Source organism: Elaeis guineensis, chromosome 16 (genome assembly GCF_000442705.2).
Source record: "Elaeis guineensis isolate ETL-2024a chromosome 16, EG11, whole genome shotgun sequence".
NCBI lineage: Eukaryota > Viridiplantae > Streptophyta > Magnoliopsida > Arecales > Arecaceae > Elaeis > Elaeis guineensis.
The window spans coordinates 38,001,462-38,029,283 of NC_026008.2; the positions used below are offsets into that span (position 1 = coordinate 38,001,462).

General features: G+C 37.4%; 1 protein-coding gene across 1 annotated transcript; it reads left to right on the plus strand.

The window, feature by feature from the left end:
- Window positions 1-448: 448 nt before the first annotated feature.
- LOC105059588 (uncharacterized) lies at window positions 449-26,064 on the plus strand. Its single transcript, XM_029268593.2, is given in 13 exon segments — window positions 449-843; window positions 1,367-1,447; window positions 14,980-16,245; window positions 19,410-19,495; window positions 19,603-20,141; window positions 20,227-20,673; window positions 20,802-21,645; window positions 21,774-22,004; window positions 22,195-22,319; window positions 22,492-22,988; window positions 24,152-24,281; window positions 24,367-25,044; window positions 25,047-26,064. Coding segments are annotated over 13 exon segments (5,064 nt in total). The 5' UTR covers window positions 449-774; the 3' UTR covers window positions 25,118-26,064.
- Window positions 26,065-27,822: the final 1,758 nt, after the last annotated feature.

Below are 27,822 nucleotides of genomic sequence, written 5' to 3' on the forward strand. Positions count from 1 at the left end.
TGGGGTATATATTTTCAATGCAAGGCATATACATGCTACAATGATGCACATGATACATGCCTAACACTAGTTATTTTACAAAGAAACCTTAATTCAGTTACCTTATTTATATTTGGAACAATGGTATGCCAGATATCCATGCTCATTTGCAAGCATTTATTGTTGCCAATATATGCTAAAGTCACTCTATCTATACATATATCTATCTACAAAATAATTTAGATATTCATTCATATATTTATTATGTCCCTTGGGCTCCTGTGGCCGTTTCATCTGTCAAAATAAAAAAGAGGAACCATAGATGGGAAGATATGATGATGTATATATTTATCTACAACATGCGTGCATGTATACATCACAATGGTAGTACTTTCATGGAAACACGCTTGAGGAAAATCACGTGAGGTGCACGTGACCGCAGCCGGTATTTTAGGAGAGGCCTCCCCCTCTTCCCGGCTTCCCACCTTTGCCCTCCTCCTCCGCCGTGGATTCCAAGAAACTCCCAAGAACTATCCGTCTCCTCTCTCTCTCTCTCTCTCTGTGATCCCTTCCAGCACGGCGCACGCTAATCTCTCTGCCTACGCCCCCGCAAGCGCACGATAGCGTCGCTCCCGGCCTTTTATTGCCTTCTTATCCCCTTGGTCTTCCCAAAGGCCTCGTTACCCTTACACGGGCCGGCGGGCAAGCTCGAAACCCTGATTCCCTCGCCGGCGGTGTCCTGGAACCTTATAGGAGGGTCATCCGATCGGAGCCGGTCTCGCCCCGGGAAGGTGGATGAATAACTGCCGCGGACGGCCGCTGAAGGAGCTGTATGATGCCACGAGGAAGCTCTCAGAACCGGAGGCACGTAAATTCACCCCGTTTGTTCCTTGTGATCAGGGTTTCTTGTTCGTCCCCTAGAAAATTGATTCCTTTTAGGCTATTTCATGTTTTCTTGAACCGAATTATTTGTTCGATGAATTTTATTTATTTATTTATTATTATTTGGTGAGGGTTTGGTTTGCATGCTCATTTCGCGAGATTATTGCTGGGTATGATCAATTATTGTAGGAAATTAGATTTTACTGGGGCTTTTGTGGGAGAAAGATTACTTTTTTCGCCTGTTTTTATGGCACAATAATTCACTGTAGCTTGTTGTTTTTTAGGGTTTCTGAGTCAGACGCATGGTTGCATTGCATCGTTGTCTGCATAATTGATTCAGCGAGAAATGATTAATGTTGGTATGCGGATAGATCTTGAAGTATACTTGGATTGTGTTCTTGGTGTGGTTTGTTCATGATGATAGTTTGTTGCTCTTTTAATTGCTTAATTTGGTAGTTATAGGATGATAATTGTTATTGATGCGAGTTTCTAATCTTCTTTCTAGATCACTCCAGTATTGCAAGGGACATATCGCATCCAAGGACCTATTGACGAGGCTAACTATGATCTACAGAGGACAGATTCGGTAACAGGCGTATTTGACATATTTGAACTAGTTTATTTTTCTTCTAAATATACCGACTTTATATGCCATTTTCTTTACCAGTGTTATTTTCTAGAGTTTGGTATGAACTATCACATTCAATTCTTTGTGAAACATTCAATTGTACTGACATACTAAGACTGCATGGCCCTTGTTCATGTTAGGCCACATGGCCCTTGTTCATGTTACTTCTTAGATTTTTCATAGTAAGGTAACATGATAATGTGTGCGAGTCTGACGGATACATGTCAGAAGTGAAAATGGTGCCTTGTTGGTGGCTACATGTAATATGACATAAATCAAGACGAGATGTACAACAATAATCATCAATTCTTCTTCTTTTTTTTAATGGTTTTTATTTTGGTGTTATCAGTTTTTAGGTTATTTTGTTTCTTATTTTTTGATGCTTTTTGATGTTAAACCATATTTCAGTTCTCAAATTATTCTGCAAGTTAACATCATTTGGCTGAATTGATCGAAAAGTTATGAAAAAATTCGCTTTGTGCTTTTCTAAACTTTATTTGTTATATGCATGCTTAGTACATTCCATGTTAATATATATCTTTAGTCTATACACGGGCTGCATGTGTAGATTATGATATTTTCACCCATACTATAGTGTGGTGATGCTTGCTTATTAATTTATTAATTATATATATGGGTTATGCTGTAAAGGGAAGTGCATTAATTTGATTACTGGCTTCTCAAGTTAAATGGTATTAGAACCTGAAATTGTTTTCTGAAGATCATAGAAAATGCTTCAATAGTCTGCTATGCTTTTACATGTATAATATGCATCTTTTTGAAAATTAAAAAAGGCATCCAGTACATATTATATATTTTTTGGTTATGTATTTTTATTTTATTTTATTTTATTTTTAGTTCGACACTGTTGTTGTGCCAAATCTTGATACATATATTCCTTCCTTTGAAATATAATTAAGCTGTTTTGGTTAGCACTAGGAGGGGCTAGACTCAAATCAAGCTACCTTGCCTGATCTAGGCTGAATGATTTTGGGTTTGTCAGGCATATTTTCAAAAAGTCTTTCAAAAGGCAAGCCCTAGCTCAAACTTGAGCCCACCCTAAGGCCTAAATAGGCCCAGTTACACTAGGGTAACCGGTTGGCTCAAACTTATGCTTGATTTGGAGAAAGGGTACCATTGAGGAAAGGGTTGCCAAGATAATTGGAGCTCCAAAGGGTGGTGGTTGAGACCATGGGGATAGATGAACGGGACAAGGCTGCTGTTGCCATAGCAGATCATTGGAGAGAAGGGGCTGAGATTGTGGATTAGTGGAGGGGAGGAGGCTGAAGTCTTTGTGGTCAATCAGTGGAGGGAGGAGGTTGATACTATCATGAAATGGCGGAGGTTAGAGGCCATTGTGGTTGTGAATCATTGCATGGAAGGAGACCGAGGCAGCAATCAGCAGAAGGGAGGAGACTATGAAGCAGCAAATCAACAGAAGGGAGGAGAGGAGGTGAGAAACTTGCTAGTGGCAAGAGCTGTGAAGAGGTGAAGACAAAAGGGAAGCAGAAGGTCAACAGGTCTGACAGAGGAGATGAGATGAAAGGGATAAGAGGGGAGGAAGTCAGTAGAACGAGAAGAGAAAGGGGATGTATGGTTTCATCATTGAATTTTGTAAAATCTTGAACCTGACCTTTTATCAAATTTCTAATTGATGACTAGGATATCTTATATAGATATATAACACATTGTGTGCGTGCACGCATGCACGCATGCAAACAATAAGGATATAGCATAATTTTATTTGTTTCACAATTTCAGGTTGGGCTTGAGCCAGGCCAAGGTTTCCCTAAACTGGGTCCTAAATTTATTCAGGCCTTTAAGTTTCAATCTTGGCCCATTCCAAAATTTTCAACTATCAGCCCCAAGGTTGGCTCAGGCCCATTTCCAGCCTTGGCGTTCATACTCTTTTGGCATCACGGTTTGTAAATTCATGAAAAAGAATCAAGACATCATAGTTTGTAAATTCGTAGGAAAGATGATTCTTTTTTGGGCAAAAGATGGTTGCCCACTAGATTCATTAAGATGAAAAAATTTGCTTTTGCAGAAAGAAGTATGATTATTTGCACCTTCCTATGAATCTTTAGATTCTTTATGTCCATTTTGGGACCAACTTGATGTATGGGTAAGGGGTCTTTGACTCATGATTTTTTGTTTTGGCACTTTACACATTCTAGGTCATATCTAGAATTTCATTTCGCAAACCCCATCCTTGAATTTGGTTGCTGATTGCGACATCCTCTTTTTCCACCTTGTGTTATTATTAACCCTACTTAATACATAGATGCACGTGCTACATATAGATACTTTTCTGAACACAAACATATGCAAGCTGGCACACTTTTAACTTATAAAAGGGCAGTGGTCTAAATTTTATCTACATTACAAAAAGAAGATTGATAATGATTTAAATCAAGGATTGTATAATGTTAAGTTTCTCTCTCAAGGCACTAGAACTAAGTAGATATGATGATAATTGGTAAGAATAATTCTATAACAATAAGTGAGGATTTTTATGGAGCTCTAGAAGCTTTAAGAAGATGAAAATATGGGTAAAAGCAACCCACCCCTCTTTAGGGTTGTGTTAATATTTATAGAGATATGTACAAATGACTTAGCATAAATAGACATATACAAATAAGGCATAGAAGTAAAAAATAAAATAAGCCTAATATGCTAGTGCCATAAATACATATAATGCCATAAATATGTTGGGATTTGAGTATTCTAAATAATAGATAAAACGAAAATGAAAACCACACTAATGATAATATCAAAGGTACAGAGAAATCGTAGCAATCGCAAAAATATCAAAATTTAACGTGGTTCAGTCGAAGCTTATATCCACATAGGAACAAGAGTAAGAAGGGGCTTCTACTATAATAATAGTTTAGAGTGCAAAAATCTTTCCTGACACTACATCAGAAACACTGCTTCTCATACAACAAAGAAGAAATCCAAGATGAAATAAACCTCTAGTAGAACGCTCGATGGAATAACACTAATTTGAGGTTAAGCGAACTCTTTAAATCGATGTTTTTCAATATTCTTTACTTGAACGAAGCACCCTCTAAGCCTCTCTTCTTTTCTCTCTATCTCCTTTTGGTAGCCCACGGCTCCATCTTTTTTCTGTGGTTACATTTTTACATCCATGGACTCTACTTTTATAGACAAAAGTTAGAGCCCATTTTGGACTCATTTTTAGCATCGCAAAAGGCTTCCACGTGTCGTTGGTTTCCACTTTCCACAACACCACAAGTTACATGAAAACAACTTTTTTTTTTTCATGCCTTACATTTTCTGTCCGTCTCACATAAGGCTTTTCACGTGCTACCAAAAGAACTCCACGCACATAGGATAAAATCCCAAGTGCCAACTGATATGAGTCCTTTTTGGACTCTTCTTTTCCTCTTTTTTATTTAAAGTAGTGGGTCCCATATGAGGAGGGACCACACCAACAAATCTCCCCCTTTTGACTCATATTGGGGAGATTTGTCCTTGAAACTGGCTTTGTCAATATATCAGAATTATTTTTTTTAGTGTCATTTTTTTTAAGCTTGAACTGCTTATCTCTAGTGCATCTCGAATCCAATGATATCTGACATCAATATATTTTGTCCTTGAATGAAACACCAAGTTCTTACTGAGATGGATGGTACTCTAGCTATCATTGTAGACGACGTACATCTTTTGCTCCTGCTAAGCTCTTCCAATAAGTTCTTTAGCCACTACACTTCTTTACTAGCCTCCATTATGGCAATGTATTTTGCCTTCTTCGAGACAGTGCGATATACTTTTGTAACTTCGATTGCTACGACATCGCTCTTCCTGAGAATATCATCAGATAATCTGATGTGGATTTTCGTATGTCCGCATCTTTCGTAATGTCTGCATCTATGTAAGCCTGTAACATAGGATCTTTGTTGCCATAACATAAACATGTCTCGGATGTCCCTTTAAGGTACCTCATTATCCATTTTAATACCCAATGCTCTTTAGATTTTAAAAGAAATCAATTGATCACACCAACTGCATGAGCAATATCGGATCTAGTGGACACCATAGCATATATAAGACTCCCCACAACAGAGGCTTAGGGAATCTTACTCATCTCTACTTGGCCCTTTTTGCTTTTTGGACTTTACTCTTTAGTCAACTTAAAATGTCCTGCAAGCGGACTCACCACTAGCTTCGCTCCATTCATATTGAATTGATCCAATTTCTTCTCAACATAGACCTCCTGTGACAACCACAACTTTCTAGATCTCCTATATTGGGTGATTCTCACCTCCAAGATCGTTTTGGTCTACCCCATATCTTTCATCACAAACGTCTGACCCAACTTTACTTCAGATCGTTGATTTTGGCAATGTCGTATCCCATAATCAGCATATCATCAATATATAGCAAAAGTATAATAAAATTATTGTCAGAAAATTTCTTCATGAACACGCAATGATCAGAACTTATTCTCTTATATCTGTTCTCTATCATGAAGGAATTGAACTTTTTATACCACTATCGTGGTGCCTGTTTCAATCCATAAAGACTTTTCTTCAAGGTCTAAATAGATAGTGAGACTGAGGACTACTCGAATAGATGTGACCTTCACAATGGGTGAGAAAATCTTTTTAAAATTGATGCCCTTCTTCTAACCAAAGCCTTTCATAACTAACCTCGTCTTGTATCTTGATTGTAAACTATTCTTCTGCGGCTTCAATCTAAACATCCATTTATTTTTGAGTGCTCGCTTTGCTTTAGGCATCTTCACCAGCTCATATATATCGTTTTTTTGCAAAGAGTTCGTCTCCTCCTTTATTGCCTTCATTCACTCATTATGTTGTTACTCCATGGCTTTGGAGGACTCAGGCTCTCCTGCATCCGTCAATAGTACGTAATCTTGTTATGGGAATCTCATGGATGGCCTCCACTCTCTTGTGGATCTCTGGACTTTCTGTATAGATGGTTCAGTATGCGGCTCAGTCTGAATACCACCCACACTCTCCTCAGCCTTGTGACTGTCATATATACCATCATCTGCAATTGCTTATCCGTCATCAAGACTTCTCAGGAAAGTATCTAGGCACAAGTCTATAGGGCTGCTTGGGGTTGACTTCGGCTTGTTAAGCTTATTGAAGTCATTGATCGTCTGATCCTCGAAGAAAACAACATCACGACTGCACACAATCTTCGGCTCCATAGGATTCTACAACTGATAGCCAAACTCCCCATCCTTACCGTAGCTTAGGAATATGCACTGCTTCACCTTGGCATCTAGTTTGGGCCTCTCATCTCTGGGAATATGCATGAGCACCCTGCATCTAAAGACTTTAAAGTAATTGTAAGAAATATCTTTTTCTAACCATACTCTCTATGGTGTATCATCCTCAAGAGCATAGGAAGGAGAAATTAATGACGTGGATTGCAGTCATCAATGTCTCTTCTCAAAATACCTTCGGTAGTTTGGCATGAGAGAGCATACTCCTAATCCTCTCACAGATTGTCCTGTTCATCATCTCAGCAAGCCTATTTTGTTGCAACATCTTAAGCACCATCTTTTCTAGTCTAATGTCATTCTATTGACAGTATTTCTCGAAAGGATCCTTATATTCACCTCCGTTGTCTATCCGTATGCACTTCAGCTTTCGTCTAGTCTTTCTTTCAATAGAGACGTGAAATTGCTGGAATATATCGAGCATCTGGTCCTTTATTTTCAAACCATATGCCCAAACTTTTCGGAAGTGATCATCAATAAAAGTTACGAAGTAAGAGCATCCTTCAAAAGTTTTATCACTCATAGAACAAAAATCACTGAGAACAAAATGTAATGTACTAGTTTTTCTTTTAAAGAAAAGATTTCGAAAACATATTTGGATTTGCTTACCCATCTATCAACATTTGTTTGTTTTCAATCCAGAACCATCAATAGGAAGAGCATTCTTTTTGGCCAAAATTGATATCCCCTTTTAGCTCATATGTCCCAGTTGCCGATGCCACAATTCTGAGGTAAAAGATTCTTCTGTTACGTTCACCTCACCTTTATCAAGCTTGGCTTGTATGAAATAGAGAGAGTTTTGCTCGATGCCTCTGGCTACTATTAGCGATTTTTTGGTTAGCTTCCACTTACCGTCTGCAAATATACTATAGTAGCCCTCGTTTAATATCCCTATCGATAATGAAATTAGGCGGATATCTGGTACATGTCGAATATTCTTCAGCATTAGCTTATATCCCAATCTCGTGATCAGCACAATATCTCCGATGTCAATGATTTTGATTCTCCATATTTACTGTTCCAAAGTCATCGGAATGATAAGACGAGAATAATTGGCGTCTCGTTATAACATAATACGAAGCAGCCGAATCGATCACCCAGATAGAGTCTTAGCTAGTAGTACCTGTAAGACCATCATCTATTGTGTCACAGACAATGATCACTTTTCCATCCATAGCTACTACTGTCGTCTCATTGTCTGAGTTGGAGTCATCATCTGATTTGTTCTTCGGCTTTTCTTTGTTCAATAATCGGCAGTCTTTCTTAAAGTGGCCCCTTTTTGCCGTAGTTGTAACATCTACCACTTTGAGATCTGGATCTCTTTCGTGATTAGCGCGGCCATCATCCGAGTTAGATTGGGAGTCCCTATGCTTGCTTCTTCCCTTTCTTTCCGTGATGAGGGCCTCATTATGGCTCGAGATCACTTGCTCCTTCCTTCTGGCTTCCTCGTTGAGCATACAATCTTTCACCGTTGCCAAGGCTATCGAATCTTTCAGTGAAGAATTGCTTAGAGACACTACCAGAGTCTCCCAACTATCGAACAAGAAATTTAATAATAGTAGGGCCTAGAGCTCCTCATCTAACACCATTTTCATCGCAACGAGCTAGTTCACCATGTTCTAAAAGTTGTTTAGATGTTCCGTCATAAAAACCCCTTATATTTCATGTTCACCAGTTTGTGAATTAGGAATGTCTTGTTCTGTGCCGTCTTTCTCTTGTGTAGACTTTTTAGTTTCAACCAGAGGCTATGGATGTTAACCTCCATTGAAACATGGTGGAAGATGCTATCGTCAATCCACTGCTGGATGAGTCCAATGGTTTTATGATTCACTTTCTCCTGTTATCTGTCTGACATCTTATCGGGCTGAACAATAACTCTCTCGATTGGATTATGAAGATCTTTGCAGTAAAGAAGGTCTTCCATGTGAGGCTTTCAAATCAAGTAGTTGGTTGACGTCACCTTGATCATAGTGCCTGATAAAGATTGGTCCTCTATCTATTAGCATCTTAACTCTTTTTTCAGTACTCTAGATATAGTGGAACCTAGCTCTGATATCATTTGTTGGGATTTGAGTACTCTAAATAACAAATAAAATGAAAGCAAAAATCATACTAACGATAATATCAAAGGCACAAAGAAATCACAGCAATCGGAAGAATATCAGAATTTAACATGGTTCGATCGAAGTCTACGTCCACACAGAGACGAGGATAAGAAGGAGCTTCCATTATAATAATAGTTTAAGGTACAAAAAATCTTTCACAACACCACGTCAGGAACACTGCTTCTAATACAAGAAAGAAGAAATCCAATATTAAACAAACCTCCAGTAGAATTTTCGATAGAATAACTCTAACCTGAGATTGAGCGAAGTCCTTCAATCAACGTTTTTCAATCTTCTTTACTTGAATGAAGCACCCTCCAAGCCTCTCTTATTCTCCCTCTCTGCCTTTTTTTTGGTAGCTCATGGCTCCATCTTTTTTTGTGGTCGCATTTTCACATCCACGGACTCCACTTTTATAGACTAAAGTTAGTCTGTTTTGGACTCATTTTTTGCATCACAAAAGACTTCTGTGTTGCTGGTTTCCGTAACACCACAAATAATGTGAAAACAACTTTTTCTTTTTCACGCCTTACTTTTTCAATGCGTCTCACGTAAGGCTTTTTACGTGCTACCAAAAGAACACACAGGACAAAATCCCAAGTGCCAACCAATATGAGTCCCTTTTGGACTCTTCTTTTCTTTTTTTTATTTAAAGCGGTGGATCTCATATAAGGAGGGATCACACCAACAAAATACAATAATACTCTAACATCCTCCTGCAATCTGAACATCTTACAGTCGAATGTGAAGATTGGATCGAAGTAAACCAAAAAGTGGACAGTGGCTTCGTGAAGATATCAGTAAGTTGTTTGTCAGAAGAAATGTGAAGAAGAGATAAATTGTCCATTTGAACTTTTTCTCGTAGAAAATTATGATCAAGCTCAATGTACTTGGTGCACACATGAAGAACTAGATTGATAGTAATATAAGTAGTGTTAAGATTATCACAATAAATAGAGATAGGCCGCACAAGCGTCATGCCAAGATCTCGAAAAAGACGATGAATCGAGATGGTCTTAGCAAGCATGAATGCGACTGAGTGATATTCAGCTTCAGAGCTTGATTGAGATATAGTAGACTATTTTTTAGTAAAGCAGAAAATAAGATTTGAATCCTGAAAGATACAAAAACCAGAAGCGGAGCGTCGAGCATTAAGATATCCTATCTAATCCGCATCTGAATAGACTGCTGAGGATGGACATTGACATTGAGAAAATTAAAGCCCATAGAACAAAATACGACGAATATAGCGCAGGATAAGTTGGACAGTTTTGAAATGTGGATCATGCGGAGCATGCAAAAATTAGGCCATGAGGTTGACAGCATAAGAGATGTCTAGATGAGTGAAAGTAAGATATTGTAAAGCCTCCATGATCTAATGATAAGTGTAAGAGTCCCCAAGCAAGTGACCTTCGTGAGCGAACAGGTTAGTGTTAAGCACAAAAGTAGAGACTGGCTTGCTAGAGGAGAAACCATGACGCTCTAGGAGGTTATGAGCATACTTTTTTTGAGTAAGGAATACACCACTAATTGAATTAGATACTTCCACTCCAAGGAAGTAATGAAGAGGGCCCAAATCTTTCACGGGAAACTCAGCCTGCAAGGTGGAAATTAAGGAAGCTAATAGAGAGAAGCAACCAGTAATGATAAGATCATCAATATATAATAAGAGGACAATGTTTTCTTATACAAAACGGAACACAAATATGGAAGAGTCAATTGTACTCCCCTGAAAATTCAACTCAAAAGGGAAAGAGGTAAATCATTGAAACTAGGCATGGGGTACCTGTTTGAGCCTATAAATAGCCTTCCACAAGCTACAAACATGGTGGGGGTAGGACAGATGCACAAAATCAGGCGGCTGCTTAATGTAGACCTCCTCAGACAACACCTCATGAAGGAAGGCATTTTGAACATCTAACTGTTGAAGTGACCACTCAGAAGAGATAGCAACAGACAGGACTATGCGAACAATAGTAGATTTGACTACCGAAGAGAAGATCTCATCTAAGTCGATCTCCAGTTGCTGTTTATGGTCTTAAGCAACCAACTGAGCCTTGAGGCGCTCCAAAGAGTCATCCGTCTTCTATTTCGCTTGGAAGACCCTGTTGCAATCGATGAGATTAATGAATGGCGGTGCAGGCATAAGATCTTAGGTAGCATCAGAGAGTAAGACTTAATATTCGTCCAACATTATTTATCGCTAATCTACAAGCTAAAAGGCTTCAGAAAAAGAATTAGATTCAATAGGTAAAGTAGAAGCCATGGAAATCAGAAAGGAAGAGGACATATCTTGCTTTCAGATAAGTGATCTTATAAGCATAAGGTGGGTGCAAATAGGACATAACGCAAGAGCGACGAAGGGTATAGACGAGGGTGGTGGCTCGATCGCATCAAAGGAACCATCCCAACAACTGATCGGTCTTAGCTGGTCTGAGGGAGTGGTTTCTTGTTGTGAACAGATACGATTTAGGAGTGCAAGCTCAGATGTGGTTTTGGTTGTGACTGGGATTTCGATTTTAGATTTGGGAGGATGAGGTCTTCTAGCATAGGCACGAAGTTATTTCGGATTGTCAGACGAGGGATGTGTCTCAGTCCTAGGTGGAGAGGAGATAGAGATCTCGTTGGTATGTGGTTCTTCCAATTGCGAGGAATTTGGTGAAACATTAGAAGTAGAGTATCCAGAAGAATTCGATGCAGAATTGTTGTTTGAAAGAAAATTAAATTGTGAGATTGCTTCGAGGATAGAGGGATCAACTCCTAAGAGAAGTGGATTTGATAAAAAAATCTTGAAACAATTGAAAATTTGAATGAGAATATGTAGAGCTAGTAAATTTGAAGAGACGAGTACGAAAAATGGTTTCAATGAATGTAACATGCCAAGAAATATAAACTTCATCGATACTTGGATAAAGACATCGGAACCTTTTGTATTTATCAGAAACTCCTAGGTAAACACAAGGTAGAGACTGAGGAGAGAGCTTATGATCGGTGATGTCTTATAGATCTGGATAGCACAAGCATCCGAATATCTTCATAAGTTGCAAATCACGAGGATGGCCATACAAGATATAGTAAGATAATTTATCCTTTAAAATAGTAATAGAGGGAGTACAATTATTGAGAAAAATAACAGTTTGAATCGCATCAGCTCAAAACCTAGCAGGTCTGCAAGATTGAAAGGGTATAGTTCTTACAATATTAGCAATGTGTCTATTTTTTCATTCAATTATTTTATTTTATTGTGGTATACGTGGACAAGAAATTCTATGAATTATACCATGTTTACGAAATAAAGAAATTTTTCATTATCATACTTTTCCTCCATCAGTTTGAAAAGATTTAATTTTCTGTTGAAATGCATTCTCAACTGAAGCCTTAAATTCAAAAAACTTGTCAAACATCTCATGCTTAAATTTTAATAAATATACCCATCAATAGTGAGAATAATCATCCACAAATAGAATATAATACTTGAACCAAAAATAAAATTGATAAGTGCTTGCCATACGTCAGAACAAATCAATTGAAAAGGAAAAGTCAAAAAGGACTCAGATTTATTAAAGGAAAGTTTTACATATTTGTCGATACGACATGCATTGCGACGAGACAAACTTATTCCAGATTCAAAGGGCATATTATTCTCTTTCATAAACTTAAAATCAATTGGCTCGGATAACTGAACCTCTTATGCCAAAGATTGCTGCTAAGTGTCATAGTAACCAAAGCAGATCCTAGCTTATTTCCTATGCTTGCAACTCTCGAAAATAAAGGATAAGGTGATGTTTTCGAACTACCGCATCATAGAAGCTCCATTTCAGTTTTCTTATCCTTCACAAAAAAATCGGTTGAGTCATATTCAAATATTGAGTTACTGTCGCGACAAAACTGACAAACAGAAAGCAAGTTGCGTTTTGTAAAAAGAACAATGAGAACAATTTTTAAATCAAAAGATCGGATGGGAGTATTCAATTTTGTTTCACCAATTTTTGCAATAGTAAGTAGTTGACCATTATCAACAAAAATTCTATCTCTTCTACTATAGAGCTTAGAACTCAAAAGTATACTTGGATTTGACATCATATGATTAGAAGCACCGATATCAGAATACTAGAGCTCCTCAGGGGATTCATGAAGGTTCATGGCCACAAAAGTTTGTGGCAGGTTGTCAAAGACAAAGGCGTGATTAAACCTCTGTCTGCATTGGAGAGTAGCGTGATTGAATTTACCACATATTTGGCACTGCACTCAAGTGCGTGGTAATGAAAAGGATGTCGGTTGATGTGGTGGTGTTGATGGCTGATTTTGCATCTGTGGCTGTGGAAAAAAATTAGGAAAAAAATTGGGATTATATGAAAAAGGTTGTGAAGGATATGCTCCTGGAGATCCTTGACCATATGGTTGTGGAGATCTACCTCCACAACCATCTTGATTTCCTCGACCTTGGTTGGTATAGAGGGCACTAGCATCCTGTAATGAGTTTGCTGGATGATGACTTCTCCTCTGTACTTCCATCTCCTCCTTTGTTTCTATACTTCTATACTTATTGCTTAACCTATTTGTGACTTCTCAAACAGGCAAAACTGAGTGTGAAAATTGGTGATATATTGCTTCTCCAAACCCCCAACCCTTCCCCCAAAAACCCACAAACAAGATCTATACCTTGGATTTCGCCCAAGCCTCAAGCTCAAGACCCAAGAACCTCTCCTTGGCATGGAAGGTGGCTATGGATCCCAAAATCTCCTCTCAACCCTCAAGTGGCATAACTTAAGGCCTCGAAACTAAAACCCTCGAGACTCAAACTTTGACTTATGGTTTCTTCTTGGAAGGCGACTTGGGTGAGGAAAGTGGTCATTACTCCTCCCATGTCAAGCCTCTACTCTAGTCACTTTAGAACTCTACCTCAAGCTTTGGATGCTCATCCAATTTTACATATGTTGATTGATGCATTGAAAGTTTTCTAAGTTCATGGTGATATCAAACTATGTTTTTGTTTTGAGAATTTTGATTGGTTATATCTTAGTAAGATAGTACATTACTCTATGAAGAACCATATAGGAACATAGCATTATATTATGCATTATTCCAATGTTATGTGAGTGTACAGTATGCTAAAAATTGTTAGACATGTGCTTAAAAAAGAAAGTTTGAGAGGTTTTATCACACACACACACACACATATATATTCTATTTATTTTTCCATTCATTATTGGTGACTGATATATTTTTTGTCTTAATAACATCATTTTGTATTTTTTTTGACGCAGTGTTTGAATTGTTGGTCAATGATGCAGTCTCTTTTCTGGTTGGCTGAATAATGTGGTTTTTATTGCATAAATCAACTTTATGATGGATTTCAAAGTGTTTCTTAATTTTAGTGTCATAGGAATTCAACAATTTTAGCTAGCTGAAATTGCACCAACCCTGGTCTCGTTTCTAGTCTAATTGGTTGGACCAGTTGGTCAAGGTAAACCATGATAGTGTAGTGCAGGCAAGTTGGGTTGGATCTTGTCCAATGGAGCCCTTGCCAGTTGACTTGTGTGATCAAGTTAATTGAGTCCTGATTGGGATCAGCTCACAGGTCATACCTTACTTCCTATTTTTTTCATTTAATTGTAGAATGTGAGCTGTTCTCTTTGCCGTGATTCCTTAACTCTGAGGCCCATCAAACTGTCCATTCTCTTCTAATTTTGGCTGCCACCATAAACTTTTGCAATATTTAATATGTTGCATGTTTCATCTCTATGCAGGAGTAAATGCCTGCTTCAACTGTATAGGGAACATTTTTTGTTTCCCTTCTACCTGTTAATTTTATCTCAATTCTTTACCAATGATGTTCGTCTGCATATTAATAAGATACTAGATATTTTAATGCATTTTTACTGTTTTTGAATTATTTCTCTGTTTTTTGGTATTGTAAAACACCAGGAAGAAAGATTATCCACATCAAACATATTTAAGTGCATAAATGCATAATGTGATTGCATATTCCTATAAACCTCCAGTGCAGTCTTTCTGTGTTAGTTTTGAAGCTCTGAGGTCATTATATTTGATATATGATGTTATAACAAGTTGCATATATTGACTTTTCTTTCACTCGTCTATGATAGGGTGATTCTCCAGTTGAAGAAAGACACTTACTTGTGAATGAAAAACTTCACGTCAGAGCAGAACCTGGTACGTGCAACATATGTTCTGCTCCTTGCACATCTTGTCTGCACTTAAAGCGAACTGTGCTGATCATGGAAACAAAAATTGAGGATGATCTTTCACATGACACTTCTCGGAGAGCAGAAGATAATGGTTGTTCTGTTATTGGTGACAAAGGGTCGAATTATGAGAGCAGAGAATGTGATGACCAGCAGCATGAATCTAGCGAAACTACTAATTTTCTAAGCTCTACTTCAAGTCATGGTTCATGCTTTGAAAATTTTGAAAGTAAAGCAAGATTCAGAATCTTAATGATGGATGATGGATCGGAAGATGTTAAAACACCCCATAAGGAATCTTCAGATGAAACAGTTAAGTTTCCCTTGCAGCAAACCACTGTTTCTGCTGATAGTGCCCTTCCCGTTCACAGCCAGACAACATGTGATCTGCACCATAAAACACTCTCAGATATCGTTGATGAGCAACATGTGTTAGAATGCCATGGGGATGGCATTTCATGTATTACTGGTACTAAGAATACCAGCACTGCAGTCCATGCTCCTCATATGGACTCAGACAATAAAAATGCAACATCCAGTATTCCATCAACTGGTAATTTACTTGACAGAAAAGCTGAAAAGCCAGTCCGAAATGAAGCTTGCCATGACTGTCGTCTTGATGACATAAAAGAGGGTCAGAATGAATTTCAAAGGCCAAGCACATTGCTTGAAGAATCTTTCCAGAAGAATAGTGGTTCTAGTTCTGCAAAAGTTGGCTCTCCCCCCATGTATGGACATTCAGAGTTCCATCCATCAAAAAGTGATCATTCTTCCCATCATAATTCTATTTCTGAGGAAAGAAATGTATGCTCTCAACTTCCAGCAGTTGAAATTCCAAAATGCTTTATAGGCAAAGAGGAATCTTCACTAGCAGGAGAATTAGTGGCTGGCAGTGTTGATGGGCGAGAATATACTGCACTTGCAAACAGTGAAATTAATAAAGCAAGCTGCACAACAGGTGAATCTGCTTCAATTTCTCTAGAGGACACTGATGCATGCATGGGAACTAAAATTGGAATGGGCAGTAGGATCTCATCTGATGATGCTAAGAAGGCCGGCTTCATGAAAGAGCCATCTGAAAAGTCCAATTTGTTGTTAGAGACAGCAGATACACAGGTATCTGAGATCCAACCTCCGACAACCTCTGACAATGAAATTGAGGATGATGTAAGTGCATTTCCTATCTCCAAATTATGTCTTATGGAATATCTTGTTTAATGCACTTGGAGTCTTTACTTTCTTGCATGATTTTAACAGATCAATGAGGTTGCATTTAGCCCCAAATAGAAATGCTAAATAATTCATCAATGGCAGAACTAGAAGCAGGTTTCCATATGATGAAATTTTGTAACTTCTTTGGTCTTTCAAAGGGCTCTTTTGTGTACTCACTGTCCTGCAAACCTTCCTTTGTTTCACTTTTCTTTTTTCTCCTACTGTCATCTGAAGATATTGTAGGATGTTTATTGATTTCTAAATCATGCTTAATCATATTGTGTTTGCAGTATTTCTATGTTCACCTGGATGCATTTGTTCAATCTTCTTTTGTTTTTTTTATTCCTGAAACAAAGTAGGCAGGGGATTCTTAAAATAAGATAATTGTTATGATGGTAACCCAGAAGTGTTTAATTCCTTTAAATCAGGGCCTCATCTTTGGAGGTGTTGATATGAAGTTTGCAACCAAAAAAAGGGAAAGGAAAATATCTCGGCTAGCATAAACTAGAAGTTCATCTCATATTTCCTTGTGTGACACTGAACAGGATGTCAAATCTACCATAACCTGAAACATTAAAAAAGATAAAGAATCAATAGCATATCTTTATAGCTCTTTTTTAAAATTACATTAGTTGCAATTCCCAATCAGTTCTCATGTGTAAGTATTTATTAAATTGCATCAGAGAAATATGAATTTTCTTGTTTACAAATTATGTCATCTCTAAGTCTGAATAACATCTTATGCTTTCCTCTTAAAAGCCCATGCCTGCAACTTGAGTGAAATGTGGGCCTCCAGCACCAGGTATTTTTAAAGAGTAATTATGATTATAATTACTAAGCCCTGTTGTAACTCTGTGGTCAACTTTACAAATCCTCATTTGCCAAATTTTTGGGCTCTGTGGCCTCCCCTAATCCTTGACTGACTTATCTGGTCCATGCATGCCCACTCAAACTTTTGTTCATAGCCTAATAACTACTGTCAACCAGATCTATTTATCTCGAGCATGACCACTAATTGTAATGCAATTCATGTATATTTGTGATAAGGCTGATAATAACCATATGGACTTTTGCTCACATAGAAAAATGGCTGATTGCCTTTTTGAAGTTTTTTTGAGAATTTTTATTAAGCTTATGGGAAGGGAATAAAGCTAGGGTATTAGGAATATTTGTCATAAGGTAAGCCCTAGAGGCTGCTTCTAGCAATAACATCATAAAAATTAGGGGGGAAAAAACTCATTCCTGAAGAAGTTGAAGATCTTATGTCTGATTGGGTTCTTGAGAGAGTTAAAAATAAGCTGAACAGACTTTTTAGTTCACATTTTGGAGGACTTGGCTGAGGCAATGGACTAAGATCCCTGTACCTGACCCCAAACTAATTGTGTAGTATTTGTGTTTTATGTTTTGTTTACCAAAAGCTGCAATCTAATTGCTTCCTATGATCTAAGAGGAGTTTAGAAAGAATGTTGATTTCACAGTTAAATTGGTTGACAAGTGGTATTTGCAATCTCAGGTCATGAAGCATAAACCTAACCATTGATCTGACTTATTTAAAGAATTGACTCCGCCATTGAGGAGTTGGGTGATATTGAAACATTAAGTAGAGATCATTTACTTGATGTGTCATGATTGAATGGGGCCTACTATTGGAAACGAAGATTTGGTTCATCATTCAAATTTCTAATAGCACCAGTCAATCTAAAGTGGCTTAGATTCCTTAGCATGCTAGTCAGCAGTCAAAAACTTGGGTGCATAGTTGATGGTGAAAGATACAAAGGAAATGTATTGGTGGGAAACGTATCTGTGAACAACTGTTACCAAGCATTCACAGAGTTTAGCCATATTGGAAATATCCTGATAGAAGGGCATGTTTCAAAAAAATTTCAAAAACATTTGCAATCTTTTTTGTGAATTATTTTGAAATTATTAGGAAAATAAAGAAAACTTCTTCCTTTGGCTGATATAATATTTGGGTGACATGCATTTGTTGAAAATTTTTGGTATTGTTTCATAATGTTATGAGAATTATGTGAGTAGGAGATTGCTATCAAAGTTCTGGTGTGCTAAGTGGAGTGAAGATTGGATTAGTGTGGGTTCTTCCCTTCATTGAGAATAAGCATCCTTCAAGGTACTCCTTTTGATTGGGGCTTCTGTACCATGAATCCTAGATACCTTGCATGAGTGTTATGCTTTCATGGTTATCATAATGTAAACTTCACTCCTGAATACATGTTAGAACATTGTGGGAGGACAACATTGACTTTTTATAAGCATTACAAGCTGTTGGATCCAGAGGTACAATTGTATCTGGATTTCTCCTATATCACAGTGCTATATTATAACTACATTTGTTTACTCATATAAAAACATATATATAATGAACCTTATCCCAAGCCAATCCCAGTCATCAAGGTTAATTCTCTGTATACCTTTATTTAATGGTAACAGCAATGGACTAAAGGATGGGGAAGGAAAAAAACATAATCAATTGGCTATAAGCACAATGCAAAATGCATTGACACTAACAAATTCATTCAACTTTCATTGTTTGGTTGAAAGTTGCTTCTTTGTTATTCCAGCCAGCCATCCCGGGGAGCTGTCATAAGATTGCTGGTTATCGCTTTATTATCAAACGAAATTGAGAAGTTTATGACAGATTTTATATGAAATGTACAATATATGTATTTAGTTGTGCACTTGTTAATTTCTCTATGTATAACTTATTGAGGTCTCTAACTGATCATCAAAGAGGACAGATCTAAAGTCTTTTCTATACAATCAGCTGAAAGGTCTCCAAGAAGGCATATTATTTAGATCAAATCACATCTGAATGCAAGCTGTTCTGGCATGAATAATTCCTAATAATCTTTTGGGTTTACCTCATGTTTCACTATTATGAAATTTCTATCACAGTTCCAGTTTTAGCTACTCATTTCAAAGTTCAAACATATTAATTAAAAAAAATTTAATAAGAACTTCTCTTTGAAGTTTTCATATTATGTCGAAGTAATTGAATTTTTGTTTGTCCTTGAGCCTCCAGAGAAGCTGTGCAATGCAATTTTTATCAATTTTTGGTTTTTTATGTTATTTATTTGATATTAATGTGGTTTTTGATTTAGGTAAAAGTCTGTGACATCTGTGGAGATGCAGGTCAGGAAGAGTTACTTGCTATTTGCAGTAGATGTAGCGATGGTGCAGAGCACATGTAAGTTTTTTTTCATTTTGAGTTTGTTGCTGTATTCTTAATAATGCACCATATAGAGCTCTTTTAATTGGGGATAAACACATTAATGACACTTTGCTTTCAACTAGTTACTGTATGCAAATGATGTTGGATAAACTTCCCGAAGGTGATTGGTTATGTGAAGAATGCCAGCTTAAGGAAGACACTGAAAATCAGAGGGCGGATAAATCTCAAGCAGCAAGTGAAATGTTAGAAGTACCTTTTTTGAATGAGAAAGATCAGAGTTCTGGAAGCATGTTTAACCCTAAAGTTTTGCCTAATTTGGAGACCAAGGAAATAAATTCAGATGTTAAAGGGGCTAAAGGGCTCCAAAGTTCTCAAATCTCAAGTAAGAGGTGCACAGAGAATATAGTGGTAACTTCAGTGACCAGCAACAAGGTTTCTGAGGCAGGTGGTGGGTCAATAGGGATAACAAGTCCTAGGAAAAATACTCTGTTATCACGTGAGAGTTCATTCAATAACATGGATGTTGGAAAAGTAAAGCCAGCTAATCTGTTGCCATCATGTGGAGGTCAGTCAGGGAGTGTCTCTCAGCCCATGGCCTACTCACAAGCTTCTTCTGGTTCTAATTCATCCAAGATTCAAGCGCAGTTTGAATCAACAAGAGGTAATTTTGGATAAAATGTCTTCAGATTTGATCTTTATTGTTTTATACCTAAGAGATATAACATTTCAGATATGGTTTGCTGCAGGAATATTGTCAAAGTCGGTGTCTTCCAAAAGCTTAAAAATGCCAAAAGTCAAACAGTTGATTGAAAGTGTTCCTATTAGACAAAAAGTGACCAGTCTCAGAGACTCAAGAAAGGAGGGGTTGGTTAAAACAATTAGAAAATCTGCATCTTTTAGGAACACGAGCTCAGGCTGCAGTGCTGAGTCAGCAAATAAAACCCAGTCCCTTGATCCACTCAGGGCAGAGGATCCACGAGGAGTGAAACAGTTAAAAGAAATAAATGTAGTAAATAGGAAAAATTCTTCTATATCAGATTGCCCTTCCATTAGTCCTTCGCTGTCAGCTAGCACCAGCACTCCTTTTCCGAAGGTGGATATGAAGTGTAAACAGCATGACAGGAAGTCGAACAAAATTCCTGATTCAAGCAATGTTGGCACTGATAGAGGATCAAATAATGCAAACAATCTAGGTAAACAAATCCTGCTCAAGTGGGCATGTCCGCATGTACCTTGCTTGCTTCTCACATATTTGCCTAGCTTGTTATTTATAATAACTTAATATTTTTTCCTTTTTTTTTTTCACTTGGTGGCATATCAGGATGTAAAGAAGTGAAGAAGCAGTCATCATTTTCATCAAGAACTTCTGGAAGCACTCCTGCAAATGGATTACAAAAGTCTGAGGATCCAAAGCCTTGCCAACCTGTCTCAAAGGAAAATGGCTGTGCAAGTTTTGCTGCTGCTGCTAGATCATGCTGTAACCCAGACTCGACTCAACGATGCAGTACACCTCAGGCTGCAGAATCCACACATCAAGATGATAAAACAAAGGACCATACCTTTTCCAGCAGCTCAAGGCAAGCAGCTTCAGGTGGCAGTCGGATATTACATTGTCAAACGTGCAATGAAACAGGTCATATGACACAATTCTGCGCAGTTGATAAACCTCGCATCTCTGCTGTTAAGCCTTCAGCTGAGCAAAATTTAAGGGAGGGGAGTAACAAAAACAGTAAGTGGAATGATGTGGTGGAAGTGACAAATTCAAAGCCTAGACCATTAAAAAGTATTAGATCACCACATCGGTCTGAGGAAATTTCAACATCCGGTGCTGATCAGAATTCTGACGTAACTTCTAAAGATTTGCCATCAGGTTCTTTAAGTTGTCCAAGAAATCTACCTTCCATGGAAGGAACAGCTAATGGCAAAGAAATCTTGAGAAGCTGTGCTGATTTTGGCAAAGCAGCAGTTGCCATTAATGTGAAGCATAAGACCTCTTACCAAGAGGAAACTGTATGCGTCTCAAAAGATGGCAATATAAATACAGTTCTTAACACTTCAGTTAAGTTGAATGTGAAGCCTCACATGCAGATCTTGCCTGGTCAAGCTTTCGTTCTTGCACATCCATTAAAAGCCTCAATAATTCCAAAGCTTGAATTCATTTGGCAGTATGAACCTCACTTCCTTAGTTCATATGGTTTATCCCATTGTTTGACTTCATCTGGATTAAATAACTAATCCATTAGATAATGCTACTTAATTTTCAGGATGTCTGATCATTTTATTTTACATGCAGAGGTGGTTTTAACGTGCTGAGAACCACGGGATGTTCTGAGCTCTGTGAAGGTCTTCAGGCTCACCCATCAACTAGTGTGTCGCCAAAAGCACTTGAAGCAGCAATTCAGTTTCCTTGCATAATCCAACTGGAGGAAGTTGTTCGCCATAGCACATGGCCTGCACAGTTTCAGGAGAACAGTCCTAAAGAAGATAATATTGCTCTTTTTTTCTTTGCCAAAGACATTGAGAGGTTGGTTAGACCAAAATTTCACTTTGCTGTTGTAAATATGCTATTAGGCCCTGCATGATGATGCCAAAGATTAACTTCTCTGTATGTTTGTCCGACAGTTACCGGAATAATTACACTTTGTTGTTGTAAATGTGCTTTGGCCCTGCATAATGATGTGAAAGATTAACTTCTCTATATGTTTGTCTGACAGTTACAAGAATAATTACAGCAAGCTGTTGGAAAATATGCTTAAGAATGATTTGGCCCTAAGAGGGAACATGGATGGAGCTGAACTTCTTATATTTCCATCAAATCTTTTACCTCAGAACTCTCAGCGTAAGAAACAGTCTTCTTGCATATTGTTCTCGCAAAGGGTGTTTATCCATGCACAGTTGGTGTCGTAATAGCCAAAATGTGTATTTCTAACATAATTTTGTGGATGTCCCTTCTTTTCGTATAAATGAAATCATCTGATTCAAAAGATGCTTGCTTCTTCTTCTTTTTCCAGGATGGAACAACTTTCTTTTCCTTTGGAGTGTGTTCAGAGAAAGGAAGGAAAAATGCTTAGATGACATGCCTGCCTTGCAGGGGAAGTTCAATAGGCCCAATTTGAACATGGAGCCTTTGGATCAAGATTTGCCTGCCCCAATTATTTCAGGAGTTTCAGGCTCCTCTGAAATAAGTTCTCAAGAGAACTCAAATAAGGAATTATCCAGGTCTGAAAGATCACCGAGGAGAAAAAAGGTCAATTTGACTAGCAGTGTAGACTTTCGAGATAATTCATCTTCAGGAAATAAGGATAAGACTTGTAGTGCACAAGAATATTCTGTTGTAAATCCCTTGCATCGGGAAGCAGTTGATAATAAAATGCCACTAAAGCAGGCTTCATGTTCACTTCTTCTAAGCAGCTCAGGAAAAAGCACATATAGTACTTGTCTTGAATCAAATCTTTGGATTAACTCTGAGCAATCAAACCTAGGTGTTAAGGATGATGTCACCTGGCTGGTAAGCTTTAATTTTCTAGGCTCTCTTTCTGAATATTTATTATCTATAAATCATTGGTACATCTTTCACATATTCATTATAGGGATATGTCAAATGGCTCAAACTGCTATGGGCGATCATTTATTGTTTCTAGATGCAGATACTATTTGAACTGCTGATGGTGCATCACATCATAGCTGGAGTGTTCTGCCATTCCAGTAGTTAATCTTGTTACTGATCTTTCTGTGTTATTCAAAAACCAATTATTTTAGTATATCCATTTCACTGTTTGTATCTGTGCACTGCTGACTTATTTTTTAAGCTAATGATGTATCCACAGTGTGATTCTTTTCTAGAGTAATCAGAACTATTGCTAGATTTTCTCTTAAAGGCACTTATAATACAAGTACCCAAAAAAGGAAAGCTAGAGCATTGAGTTTGTTCATTTGTTGGACTTGTTTTCTTAAGCTTAGTCTTCACGGAACCAAGATCCAGTAGGTTACCATAGAATTGATGTGCCAATACTACAATAAATTCTTACTATCTGCCCATACTGTCATGCATGAAATTAAGATCAAAGGACAGAAACCTAACATGAAGAAGAGGAAAATGGGATTACCTTGTGTTGACATGAAGGGAAGCAAGACTTTCATGAGACGTGCTAGTGAGTCCTTGAACAACTTTTGTCAGCCAGGCTACTCTTTCTTGGAATCTCAGACCTGGATCCTCTGCATGGATCCTCATGTGCAATTGTCTTGCTTTCATGGCTGACTGGCATGGCTTCCGTTGATGATGAATGTCAATATATCTAGGGAACTGAACCAAGAGCATGGTTTCACCAACTGCTTTGTGATTCTCTGCTCAGTCTAGATCTTATTCTGTAATCACATACCACATCCAACTTTCTTTAAGATGGGCTTGTTGATCATGACACCATATCATCTAACATGGGAGACCCATATAATGTCCTGCAGCTGTGAAGTTTTTAAGCAACTCATCAATCTATGCATGTTTGTTGTACAGATTGGTGATTGTAATCACCAGCTTGTATTGATCTCTGGTGCGCATGCAGACATGCACCATGCTGTACAACCACCCTGAGTAATTTGTGTTTTCCATGCTTCTCATTGTTGTTGCTTTTCCAACCTCACATCCTCAGTTAACATGTGCTTATCTGTCTGCAGAATAATTTCAGTAACAATTCAAATGGCAGAGAAGGTGCTGAGCATTTACATCATGCAAGTAGTATACAGATTAGCCATAGTGAAGATGGAGTCTCCGCTGCATACTCACTTTCCTCATACTATCGACAAGGTGATTGTCCCACCTTTTTTCATACATTTTATCCGACTTGTTCAAGTATTTCATCTCATTTTTTCTTAACTTCTTCAAGAAGCAGGTACTGAAATCAAAGAGAAAGACAGCTTTATGAATAATGAATCTGCTTTGAATAATGACACACAGGAGGATGTGGTAGAGATAGGCTCAAGGCCTAACAGAAAGCAAATGCGATCAAGCACCATGGAAAAACTGTCACATATTTCTGGTGAAACAATTCCGTGGAAAGAAGAGGCGAACTGTTCTCTTAGTGATGAAAAAGAACACAAGAAGAAGAGGAAGCTCAACAATGGAGGAGTTGTTGTTTGTTCTAGAGAAGAAATTTTGAGCACTAAATTGTCATCAAAAGTATATCCACTGTCATCTAGCTTCATGAATGATAGCATCCTCGATGAAACAATTCATGAGAGCTCAGGAAGTGTTGAAAGGAACTTCTTTGCAGTGGATTCAGGTCCCATAAGGGGTAAAAAGGATGAAAACTTCATATGGCTTTCTTCAGATGATGAAGATTCACCAGAATCCAATGCACCAGATCTTAAACTAGCTTTGGGAGGGAAAAAGAGATCACTGGAACAGGATATTTTGCCCTTGTTTCCTTCAAAGTTCAGTGTAAAGAGTAGCAAAGATAAGCCGCCTGCTCCTGTAGTGGATGATGGAGATGATGTCTCCACATCACTTTCTCTGTCACTAGCTTTCCCTACCTTGGAAAAAGAACATACAGACAAATCTGTTTCTAAACAGAGCAGCTGAGGCCTGTCAAGCCTAGTGTTAACATATCCTTTTTCCTCTTTGGTAGCTTTGCTGACACTTGAATCAGTCGGGAGTATGCTAGGACTGTAAGTTTTAAACAACTGGTCTGATCATTGAGGATCATCAACGGCAATGTCAGAGCCCTTGTCCGTGTTCATTATCCATGCAAAATCCATTTCATTCTTCCACTTTATTTTTTCATTTCTCGCCTCATAGTGCAGAGTCACAGTTGTTTGTACAAAAAAGAAGGTAGGCTGCAATCTTAGCGCCTTGTGGAGCTCTCAGGATATGTATTTTGTAAGTCATCATGATTACATTCTTTGCCTTGTTATGTCCATTTTGTGAAAATACATGGGGCATGTTTGGCAGATGCTGTCTTGATGTGGATGGACACTAGGATATACCAGCAACTTAGATGATAAAGAGGCATGCTATAAGCAGCAATTTTCTCTCTTTGTGCAACACTGATCGGCAAGTTGGATATATTGAAGCACTTGCTTGCTGAATGGGGGTTGGTTCCCAAGCTGCAGCTACTGTTCCTCCCTCGTATGCTGAATGATGTTGTTTGCTGGAAGCTCGGGTTATAAGAAATTCATCATGAACCCCTGTTTGCAGCAATTCTCTGTTTGGAATGAACATTCCAAAGAGAAGTCTGATTGGTCGTGGGGTGTACCATGGACTCCAGCATGGGTTACACAAAGCATCATATCATCATGCCAGCCTGACATGTCAGCATGGATCCTTGGACATCAATTCCAATAAACCAAGAGATGCCTCTTCAGATTGAAGTATCAGAGATAATTATTCTGTTTAAGATCTAGTTGCTAAGCAGGCTAAATATGTTGGTAAGTGAAGGTACAGGATGTCGGACTCTTTATCCACTTACTGAAAGTACTGGTACCTTGACATTGTAAAGGCATATATCACTGGTTTTGACAGTAAAAAATGAGCACAAATTATGTTTGGAGACTCGGTATCATGAATTCAAAAAAATTTACTAATTTAATTATTCCTTTTGCAACTTCATTCTTTAATGCACTGAATTGTTGCATCGACTCTGGGATCTGTATCAATCCAAAAGAAAACAAAAGACTCGGGGGTCTGTAGGTTTCATTTTTTGGGTTTTCTGCAGGTCTTGTTAATAGATGGAGCTCTTTACGTTTTCAATTGATGAAGGAAAATTTGCGTGCTTCAGCCGTCCAAATTCTGCAGCTGGACACCCAACCAGAACTGTCCATTTATGTTGCAACAGCTGAGGGCGAGCAACCCTGGTGCCAGCAAGCTGCTCTTGTTCCAGCTTCTGCTTTACAAGCTGAGCTTGTGCTGTATAATTTTTTTATTGATCAGAAAAGATTAGCTAATTGCCGCCGTTGAACTTGATTTTCAACTTGGATTTACATATGTAGATTATGTAATCAGTGATACAGTTATCAGACAGACACGTACAACTAATATGGTAGTGTAGATCTGCACCTATTTCATGCTAGATGCCACATTTGGATTTGTAGCGTAGATCTGCACCCATTTCATGCTAGATGCCACATTTGGACCCTGCTCTGTCAGCTCCTAGACAAGATTCGAACATCAAACGCTAGCAGGTCAGCCCCGTGGGATATAGTATGGTTTGCCGTCCATGAGAAACGTTTTACTCTTGGAATATGATGAGGATGGTAAAAAGGTTAGGAAACTGGAAAGAAGACCGATTCCTTGCGCACCGGATGTGGTAGAAAATTTGATGTAGAGCGTATTGTTTTATACAATTAGTCTGCGTAGCTATTATTTTTTAATATATATTTAATATTTATAATTTTATTTTTTTATTTAAAAATTTTAAATGATAAAAATATTTTCATACTTTGAAAAAAATTATGATATCGTGTGCCATATTATGATTTTCTACATGATTCAAAAAAATTATGACATCCTGCATGCAAGATAATTTTTTACATGCAAAATATCATAATATAAGAATATTTTTATCCAACCATACAGAATATCATAATATAAAAAAATATTTTTATCTAATCATTTTTAATATGTATTTAATGTTTATATTTTTTTTTTCATTTAAAAATTTTGAATGACGAAAATATTTCTGTTCTTTGAAAAAAATTATGACATATGATATCTTATGTTAAAAATAAGACTTTCTACACACAAGATATCATAATATAGACATAAAATGTCATAATTTTTTTAAAAAAATAAAAATATTTTTATCATTCAAAAATTTTTAAATAAAAAAATAAATCTATAAATGTTAAAAATATATTAAAAAATAATGACTACGTTGACCAATCACATAAAGCGATACACTCCACATCAGATTTTCTACGTAGCCCGCGGTGCACAAAAAATTTCTTTCAAAAAAAAATAACATTAGCAACCCAAAGCCTCGTGTTCATAAGATCAATGTTGATAGCCTAAATAATTGGTTCACTCTCATGTCTAAGGCAGCAAATTCATAATTTCCATGATCTAGAGTCTTTGGGTTAACAAGAAGCGGAGGAGAAAAAAGACGATTTCTAAAAAATAAACAAACCTCTTATTTAGTTGAAATTTTAAAAGAAGAGAGAATCGAAAATCTTTTCCCATAAAAAAAAGATACTACTCACATTTTATGATAAATGAATCCATTGAGAAGATGGATTTTGAAATTTTCCATAAATTGACAATGCTTTATTTCTTTCAAAAAATATCCTTCTCAAAACCTTAAAAAAATTTTATTATATTTTAATATTTATACTAATATAATATTTTATTAATA